The 10,930-nt window shown below is 34.9% G+C and overlaps 1 protein-coding gene across 1 annotated transcript; it reads right to left on the bottom strand.

Annotated features, from left to right (window-relative positions):
• Nucleotides 1-345: 345 nt before the first annotated feature.
• Nucleotides 346-6,732, bottom strand: LOC129282786 (galanin receptor type 1-like). Its single transcript, XM_054918682.2, has 2 exons — nucleotides 6,607-6,732; nucleotides 346-2,536 (listed from the first exon to the last, which is right to left on the bottom strand). Exon 2 carries the CDS (start codon nucleotides 2,511-2,513, stop codon nucleotides 1,329-1,331), a length of 1,185 nt encoding a protein of 394 aa, XP_054774657.2. The 5' UTR covers nucleotides 2,514-2,536; nucleotides 6,607-6,732; the 3' UTR covers nucleotides 346-1,328.
• Nucleotides 6,733-10,930: the final 4,198 nt, after the last annotated feature.

Raw genomic sequence — 10,930 nt, 5'->3', positions numbered from 1 at the left:
ATCAATCAGTTATAATTTATACACAGCTCGGACCTTTTAAAGTAGTAGCAGTAGTATTAGAAGTAGAAGTAGTAGTAGCAGCAGCAACAGCAGTAGTAGTAGTAGTAGTAGTAGTAGTAGTAGTAGTTGTAACAGTAGTAGTAGTACCAGTAGTAGCAGCAGCAGCAGTAGTAGTAGTAGAGGTAGTAGTAGTAGGACTTTTTTGGTTTGTTATTATTATCATTATCATTATTATAATTATTATTATCATTATTATTATCATCATTATTAGTGTTATTATTATTATTATTATTATTAATATTATCATTATTATTATTATTATTATCATTATTATTATTATTGATTTTTTCAAAAAACCCTTCTATTCAAAACAAAATGAATACAAAATTTAAATAAAGACTAACTAATGTAATTATTACCGTTCGCAAATCTTTTTAGTCCGAGAAGCTCAACAGAGTCAAAACAAAAATCAAAGCCACATGGTAGATCATCAATGATTCGGTTGGCAAGAAACCAAAACATTGCCCAAAGACAATGTCACAGTAAGAGTTCATGATGTTGCGATAAATTCAGAAGACGTAGCTGATATCTTTTGATTCCCTTTCTGTTAACGTATGACCCTCCGTGGCAAACAATCTTTACAGACAAAATATACAATTTGCCGAATTTTTGGACAATTAGTATATTATTTTGTTTGCTATTTAATGGAAATGTATAATGCGAACGATATGACTGCAGAAGAAAACAAGAAATCAAACCCAATCAAACATTATTAACGATTGGTTGCATGACCTAAAATGTACAATTAATCGTAAAAATCAAGCGTACGATTAATCACTAACTTTTGAGCTACGGGATCCTGGATTTATTTCAAAACCTTGGAATTTAGAGTGTAATTATATTTGATTTGTCATTGTTTATGTATTTGATGTACAGTGGTGCTAAAATGTGAGTTAACCCCGCCAGAAAATGCACTAGTTCATGCCGAATGTTGAACGAAGACAACAAGGTATGTCCGGCGAGCCCATGCAGAGAAACGAACTATATCGAATTTAAAATCTTATCACCTGATTTCACAATCAAATATCTAAAAGAAAGCAGAATTTGAACACTGTGAAATTGTGTCCATTTTCGGATGGGGTTCACTAACTTGTTAGCACCACTGTATACATGTATGATGAAAATAGAAAAAAAATTAACTCGTATTATTAATTCTATTTTTATATCATCATGAGTATCATAATTGTAATTGTTGATGTTGTTATCATTGCCTTTTGAAATAGATATTGATAGATATTGATGTTGAAGTGGAAAGCTCCACAGTGCATTCAAGGTGTTTCTGGAATACTCTCATTCATCTTCCTGTTTGATTGCGAACTGTCTTTTCCCCCAGTATCATCTTTGATCTCGAAGAGGGAGGTGATCTCGAGTTTAGAACAGGTAAAGAGACTCTTGAGGGCCTTCCTGAACTCGGTATGACGGGACGTGTAGATGATGGGGTTGGCGCAGGAATTGAGGAAGGCAAAGACCGTAAGACTGCGGTGGAGGGGACTTCCTCGGTAGGACGAGGAGATGTAACCGAGGTTGAAGCAAAGGTAGGCAATCTGATTGGGTGTCCAGGTGACGACGTAGACCATGACGACGATGAACATCATCTTGATGACGTTGTTCCGGGCAGTGATGTGAAAGGTCGGAGAGGTGGCTTGACTCTCACCGGTCATACCCTTGAATACCTTGGACTGGACATGGAGTGACCGGATGATTATGATTTGGGTGACAACCATGGTCAGGACGGGAATGGCTAGACGAATTGAGAAGGCGTAGTAAGCGCTGGCTTCCATACCCATCTTGGTATCAACAATAGAACTACAGTAACCGATTTCCTCGTCGTGGATAAAGGTGAACAAGGCATAGAAGCACTGAGCGAAGGAAAATGCCCAGAGGAAAAGCACAGCGAGTGATACTTTAGCCTTGGTAAAGACCCTTTTGAAGTAGAGTGGATGAACGACCGCGATGTAACGTTCGATGCAGATTGCCATGAGGATGTAGGTGGATGCGGTTATGCATAACCAAAGAGCGAAGCCCGGATAGAGCAGCTTGCAGTACATCTTACCTAGGATGGTTGGAGGCACACGCTTGGCCCAAGGAATTGGGAACAGGAACACGGACGTCAGGAAATCAGCAATGGCCAAAGCTCCAATCAAGGTGTCTGTTGATCGGTTCTTCTTAAGCCGCTGGAATATGATCACGATGACGACCCCGTTGTCGAAGACGCCAAGGATGGCGCAAATGACTTGGCTAATTGTCCACCATCTCCATGTTATTGGGTACCAAGCCCATCCTGAGTCAGAGGCATCGTCATCGATGATGATCTCGGTCATGTCTTCATACAAGATGGTAGTGGCGTTGTCATATCCATCTTCCAAACCGTCAGCTCTGGTTTGTGTGGTGATGAATCCAGACACCAAGATGATAAACACCCGCAATATCAAAGAACTTTTACCTGACTTCATCGTCACCTCCAAGATGTGTCGAGCTAAAGATAATTAGATTGAAACATTTTATTCATCAAGAGTGACATTATATATCTTACATCACAGTTTGTCATGAAAGTCTTATCAAATATTATGGTCTTCCCCCACGAATAGAGACTTTTACTCATTGGATCCTCCGTAATAGGAAATTCAATGAATAGTGAAAAGTGAAAAATATTTTCATAAAAAAAACGAATGAAGAAATAAGTATGTATTTTAGTTTCTAACTTTTTGGTTATGTCTGTTGAGCGGTTGCTGCATTTCGTCACAAATATGCAATGCGATAGATAATGAGGTTACGTCCCCATTTTCCCTTTTTTACAAAAAAAAAAGTTAATCATATACTTTCATTCAAATGTTTAAATGTATCTCTCTCAACAAAATATATGTACATACAGCAATGATAATCTTTTACAATCAATCAGTTAGTCGATGCTGATTTTTCCATTATTGGGGCAGAAATGTGCCGTTTTTTATTGCATTTTTTTTTCACTTGATAAAATACCGGAAGTAAAGGAGACGATGACGCCATTAGTTCGCATAACACATGCTTTACACTGTTTCAGTTAAGAAGGGTAATTTTTAAACTGCCATTACTTCGTAAACTTCATCTGATATGATGAGTATATTTGACAGCAATTTTACAATATTTAAGATGATTTCTAATTTTGGGGGGTACGACAAGTCCCCTACACTACGTTGCTTTAGATATAACGAGAGTGGGAAGAGAGCGAGAAAGGGATATTTGAAAATTCAACCATAACAGTTCCAGAGACCTCAAAGGCTCCCCTCATCATTTTCTGCCTTAAATCCGTAACACGACAGATCCGCGTCACGTCATTCAAGAATATTTTGGAGACGCATGGGTATTGATTTATAGATTGCTATAAAAACAACAACACAATGATTTTATGCAAGCCAATGCAAATTCTCGTCAAAATACACAACTGTATTGTTATACTGATTAAAATAATAATGATAATAATAATGTATAATATTCACGAGGCGTCCATTATCTAGTTGCCTATTCAATGGCGCACTATGGGCTATTAAAAGCTCCAGATGCTAAATGCGCTTTGTGCATTCAATAAATTAATCTTACCGGGTACCATTTACCTCACCTGGGTTGAGTGCAGCAAAGTGTGGACAGTTTTCTTGCTGAAGGAAAACACGCCATGGTTGGGATTCGAACCCACGTCCCTTTGATTAAAAAACGAGAGTCATAACCACTAGACCGCAACGCCCCCCCCCCCCTGTCATGTTATTTCATGTTATTTATGATTGGAAAAGTATTGTCACTGATATCCATTTAGCAGAATATGAAGGAAAAAAATCGGTCAAAAAACTTTCTAAGCTGATTTTTGTCTCGCCTGCACACAAAACTATATAGCCTATATGCGCCACTTTTTCGATGGCGGAGGCGTCGTCAACATTGAAATCTTAACCAAGATTAAGTTTTTGAAATGTCATCTTATCTTCGGAAGTAAATGGACCTAGTTCATGAATCTTTGACATAAGGTTAATCAAAATTTAATATCACTGACCATTTTGCACGAGTTTCAGGTCACACTTTGGACAAATTGGGATATTTTATGAAATGAACACCTTTTGAAAATCGGTGTGTTTGAAGGCATAAATGAAAGGGTTGATTGTGGATCTGGGCGCAAACAAGAAAACATAACAGATTTCATTTGAGCTATAATAGAAAAGGGGAAAGGGGGTATATAACGCATTAGAAAGATGGCAGTTAGGCTACAGTAGCAAGGTTTTTGGTGATCTTGAGTTTAAATGAGTGATCCCTGTTTCAAATATGACGATGCAACAACACTGTGACGCTAAAATAAAGAAACATTGTGCGAAGTGTGTTTGGATTCGACGTATACGTACCCTTAGGATTAAAAAAAATGAAATACAGTCCAAGTCCAAGAGCAAAGCGAGCGAGGAACAATTTCAACATTTTATTACAAAAATAAAATTTTGCGATAGATTTTTTGATAGATATGGACATAATAAAATTATATTTCATATAATAGGCCTATAATATTTCACACTTCTCACTTTCCTTATCACTCTTTTTTTCTTGGTCGTGATTTTATTCTTTATTTCTTTTTGGGGGGAGGGGGCAAGAGCCCCCAAGCCCTTCCAGTTTTACAACACTTCTAGACATGCCCGATCATAGGGTTACTATGACTCCACCTTCGTAAAGCTTTACGAAGAAAAACTAGGTGATTTTCTGGTTAGGTGTTTTATCTTCTTCATTTCTATCACACAATATGGATACCATAAACATGTTTTGCTGCATGCACGCTTGAACTGATGAGATCTACAGCTCTGGTATGATTTTTGCCATATTTTGTTTCACGCATTTTTTTGGATTAGTGTTACAGCTTTTTCCTGACATAGCAATTTAGGCCAGGCATATAAGAGCCAAATAAAGAAATCACAAAACCTAGTGAAACCTAGTGTATGTCTCCATCCAATTGAGCGCAGAATGATTTTTAGGGTAAAAAAAATGGAATACATAATCCGGAAAGTTAAAAAATAAGGTCTTTAAAAATATACATAAAGCCCATTGTCGAAACCTGTTAATTTGAGTTTTTCTTAAGCAAAATACCTAGCTGTCAAGCTGTGATTAACTTACATTGTAGTACTATATAGCTTATATATTTTCCGTTGGTCAATTTCACTTTTAGGTCTGAAAGTTTAAGGAGGCAACGGATGGAAATAAAAATAAAACGGTGAAATACGATGTGTTATTTGATGAACCTATCATAATTTTTATAATTAGAATTTAATTTCAATCGTCAATTTTCTTCTCGCTCACTTATCTCGCTCGCTTCTTGTTGTAAATTATCCCACATTTGCCATTTTGTACCCCTGGAAATGTTTGGTTTAATACGCCACTGCGTTGAAGTAATGTGTCATGACATTTGAATAAAAATAGCGGCTACCTTTAAGATTAAAAATGGCTGAATCTCGAGAGCTTTGAGGGCGGAGACCCCGGAACCCACCCGCACAGCCTTGGCGTACAAATGGAAGGGTTTGGGGCTATGGCCCCAAAAGTTCTACGACCAAGAAGAGTGAAAAGGAAAGGAAAATGTGTTAGATATGATGTTATTTTCTGAATATTATGTCAAAATATATCACAAAGCTATAGATTATCATGAAAGGTGAACATTTTTGCTGGCTTGCTTCGCTCGCTCGGGACTTTTATTAAGAAACTTCTGCAACATCGTCACCATGCTTGGGCCCCTCTTTTTTTTTTTTTTACTTTACGACGCTACAGTCGCATAGAAGTTTGTGCTTTAACGCTCGCTCTAAATCATATAGTAGACATGTTCATAATTATCATGATTTTTTTTCTGAATTTCAGTGACATAGACGAAACTTTCTTCGGTGTGTAAAACGTAACTTCGAATAATGAAAGCGAGTTTAATCAGCGACACTCAACTATTGAACTAAGTCTAGGTGACTATATGAGGTACAATCAAGCACTCGATTATTACTGCCATCACTACTTCTGCCAATATTACCTCTGCCATTATTTAGTTTATATATCTTTTTCAATCGGGCATATTTTGTTAAATTTACCGTTCGGGTTTGTCCAAGCTAACCCCAATTATTTTCTGTAGGCTCCATTTTAAAGTAAACTTGTATAAAATTGTAATGCATTAATATTTTCGTGAAATTGGGCAAATATATACATATATATATAATATACACAAATGCTGGGCAACATACTGTCCACTGTGTTTGGTAATGTATGTTGGTAAAAAATATCTATATTCTGGGCAATTATTTCCGATTGAGCAAATATACCCAACAAGTATTAGTTTTTATTACCCAATTTTGGCAGATTTTAACCAATAGTTGTGTGGACAGTATGATGCCCAGGGTTGGTTAAAAGTTGGGCATTTCAGATATGCAAAGTAACAAAGGAAGCAAGTTATGATCCGGCATATAAAATGGTCTGCATTATATATCTTCATTTGCCTCTTAAACATGTTTAAACGTATAACAAAACTCAATCGCTATTTACAATAAAAACACTAAATGTAGTAACATCTCTTACCTGTATCTGGTTGAAGATAATTCTCGTAAAAGAAGGCTTTAAGAAGATTAAAATTTAGATGTTGACAGCGACAGATTCATCGAATTATGACTTTATGGTGTAAAATTCTTAGCCCACTAAAACAATGAAATTTGCCTCAGAAGTACCAAAAATATATAGATATTCATTTCCGTAATTTGCGCATGTGCGGTCGACTCTTACGTAATCGTGTTTTTTTTTTCTGTGTGCGTTGTCAGTATCACTACGCCTCTTTTACCAGAAGAGTGCGATATTCATATCCGACTTGATTGCTTAGAACTGATTAATCTTTTTTGTATCAACTTGTTACGAAATCCCATGACAATAACAGAAATTAATTGACCAGATTCTGGTATATTCTATTCTTTTCATCGAATACAAAGACAAAGGAAATGAGTTTTTCCCCCCTTTATTTTTTTTATCGTCCGATGATACCATCATTAAGAGGGAAAACTCATTAACAAGCCCTGCAAGTAGTTCTCTCTAATAATGCCCGGTTTAGATCTGTCCCCCTCTCTTTCTCTCTCTCTCTCCCTTTCCCTCTGTCTTCCTTTGTGTCTCTTTCTAATTGTTTTAAACAAGATATTATATTATTGGGAGAATAATGAAATTCACTCTTGAACGTAATTACGGCAAAATGATGAGAATACTGTGAAATTCGAAATTCTCGAAACTGTTTTCCCCACTGTGAAATCAATAATGCGTAACACATATACTCACGTCGGCTAGAGCGATCAATTTTTTAAAAAATTATCTTAAGTCGTTTCGTAACATTCTTCTTTCGCTCAGGGATTAGGAACTTTCATAATGATAATGATAATCATACAATATCAAATAATACGTGTAAAATCCACAAATTCCATTCTGGCTCTTAGATAAATTAAGTGATTAGAAAGAGTTGATGATTTTAGGTTATACAATTTTGATATTTTCGATATTTTGTAATGATATTTTTAGCAGGTGTTTCTGGATTTATTGATAAATAATAATAACGAGTTCACAAAAATGATAAAAGAAAATGAAAAACAAAAGAACTGATAAATATACAAACATGCCATTAACACATTAAGCTATCGTAACAACAACAAAAAAAGCTTGAATAAATAAAAGACAAGAGATACCGTTCTGTCACATTGTGTTGCGCTCAAACCCATATAACGTGTCTCATATTTCGAATGAAAAATGGATGACTTCGAACTTTGCGTTCATATAAATATTCAAGGCTTTAAATAAATAAATAATAGAGGATTGTGGATTATGCACACTGCATCATTGGTGTAAACATTTGTTCTTTTATGTGCGGCACATGGACCGTGTTCACTGTTAGCTGCCATTGCACCTGAAGCTTCATATAGCCCATGCAGTGCAACAAATAGACAAGGTTTTTATTTAAATAGATAAAAAAATATATATCAAATATTCATTTATCTATCTATCTGTCTATCTATCTATCTGCAGTATCTATCTACTAACTCACCAACTACCTGACCAATTGTCTCATTTTATTTATGTATCTAAAAGGAAGAATCGAATAATAGAAGAATACAAGAATCGCAAAATAGTAAGAGTAAAATTAAAAAAAAATCTTAGATTTTAAAGGAAAACTGAGGAAATTTATAAAAATGAAAGGCAAAGTCAAACTCTTCGTCTGGCGGAAGGTGTCACTTCGCATTTTATTTTTGAGGAATTTGCTCCATTTTATTGTTATAGATATACTGTATAGATAGATAGATCGATAGAAGAAGAAAGAAAGAAAGAAAAAAGAAAGAAAGAAAGAGAAATAGAAAGAAAAATTGATAGATGGATAGATATATAGATATATATATATATATATATATATATATAGATAGACAGACAGACAGACAGACAGACAGATAGATAGATAGATAGATAGATCTATTTCTTTTAAATTTTCTCATATTTATATACAGCCTTGAGTTTTATGAAATCAAAGTTTTTTTTAATATACATTGGTCATGCTATGGGATTACGCATAAAACATTGTCACTTTGTGACTGAAAATATCAAAATTGTATAATTGTAAAATTGAATATAATTATCAACATAGGCAATGAACTTTAAATCTTGCTACTCATTTCCTAATTTCTTTGTGCGCCTTGAGCACTCTACAGAGTGGATTTGGCGCTTTATAAGGCACATTGTTATCATTGCATTGACGCCTACAGGCGACAATGCTATTGTTGTTGTTCCGTATTCCTATTCCATGGTTTTTGTTAGCTCTGCCCAGGTTCCGTCCCTCATCCAAATTCATCCAAATTTGGTAGACATGTTGTCCAGCATCCCTAGTTGTGCACCTCGTCTTCCATTTTCCAAAATCACTCATGCATGACCATCCAGGCGCCATTTTGTAAATTTCAAGTCCATTTGCATACCATTCCTAATCCCGTCCTAACTCCCTTATCCTGCATGCTAGAGACTTCTAACAAATTGCTGTTAGTAAATTGCTGTAGATTGTTTAAGAGTTGCTCTTTCATATAAATACTACGACTTGCCCTTCAAAATGCCATCTTCTTGCCCTTAATTCAAATCCAAAATAGTCTACGTTCAAAAACTTCATATTTATTGAAATGCAAAGTAGCAAAATCGTAAAATGACCATAACTTCCTTGTTTTTATTCATTTCCGTCTAATATTTTCATGGTTTACTAATGATATCATCTTTCACAATTCAACAAATTTTTACGCATCAGTGACCATTAAATTTAGAAATAGCGCCCTCTATTGCAAAGTCAACAAATAGTAAAATGACAATAACTTTGTTGTTATCATTCACTTCGGTCTCATATTTTCAGGGTATGCTTATTGTATCATTTCTCATAATCACTACGTTTTTTACGCACCAGTGACCATTACCTTTAAGAAATAGCGCCCTCTATTGAAAAGTCGAAAATAGTAAAATTGCCATAACTTCCTTGTTTTAATTCATTTTGGTGTCATATTTTCAGGGTTTGCCAATTGTATCATTTCACATAATCCAACTGCGTTTACGCATAAGTGACCATTCCTTTATGAAATAGTGCCCTCTAATATTTTGAAAATGTATATCATCTAGAGTTTTTTCTCTCTCTCCCTCTATTTGTTGCCCTCTATCAAAGCACAGGCGTCAATGCATGCACATCGTTCTAATACGATTGCAGTTCTAGTTATCATTGTTATCATCATTATTATTATTATTATCATTATCATTATTATTGTTTTTTAATTTTTATTATTATTATTATTATTATTGCTGTTGTTGTTTTTATTATTATTATCATATTATTATTATCATAAATTCATCATCATCATCATTAATTATCAGGCGCGTATCCAGCATCAGATCCTACAAAGCATTTCATAAGCCCAATTGTCTGGGAACAATATTGACTCTATTATGTTTGTGCATGGGCCCATACATTTCTTTGTCATATTGATGCTTGATACGCTAGGGATTATTATGAAAGCTCTTAATCCCTCACCGATATTATAATGTTACGAAACGACTTAAGATAACAATTATACATTTTTAATTGCTCTAGCCCAGCACGTGAGTAAGGTCTTTTCTTCGTATTATTGATTTCACCGTGATGAAAATAGTTTCGAGAATTCGAATACACAGCATTCGCATCATCGTTCCGCAATCACTTTCAAGAATAAAGCGTCGTGAATTTCATTATCATCCCAATAACAGAGTAATATAATATCGTGTTTTGAAACCAGAGGAAGAAAGAGAGAGATAATGATATCTAAAATGAAATCACTAACATCTTAGTTAATTATATTTATTATTTGATTATTTATCTATCTATCCATCCATCTATCCATCCATCCATCCACCCACCCATCCATCAATTTATCTACCTACCTATCTATCTATCTATATGCATCCATCCACCCATCCATCCATCTATCTATCTATCTATCTATCTATCTATCTATCTATCTATCTATCTATCTATCTATCTATCTATCTATCTATCTATCTACCTATCTATCTATCTATCTATCTATCTATCTATCTATCTATCTATCCATCCATCTTTCTTTCTTTCCTTTGTCTTTCTTTCTATCCATCTATCTATCCATCCATCCACCCATCCATCCACCATCCATCCATCCATCTATTGCTATCTATCTATTTATCTATCTATCCATCTATCATCTTTTTTCTGTTTCTCTTTCTTTCTTTCTTTCTTCTTCTATCGATCTATCTTTCTATTTATATATCTATCTATCCATCTATCAATCTTTCTTTCTGTTTCTCTTTCTTTCTTTCTTTTTTCTTTCTTTCTTCTTCTATCGATCTA

This window comes from Lytechinus pictus, chromosome 1 (genome assembly GCF_037042905.1).
Source record: "Lytechinus pictus isolate F3 Inbred chromosome 1, Lp3.0, whole genome shotgun sequence".
Lineage (NCBI taxonomy): Eukaryota > Metazoa > Echinodermata > Echinoidea > Temnopleuroida > Toxopneustidae > Lytechinus > Lytechinus pictus.
This window is presented reverse-complemented; position numbering and strand designations above follow the sequence as displayed.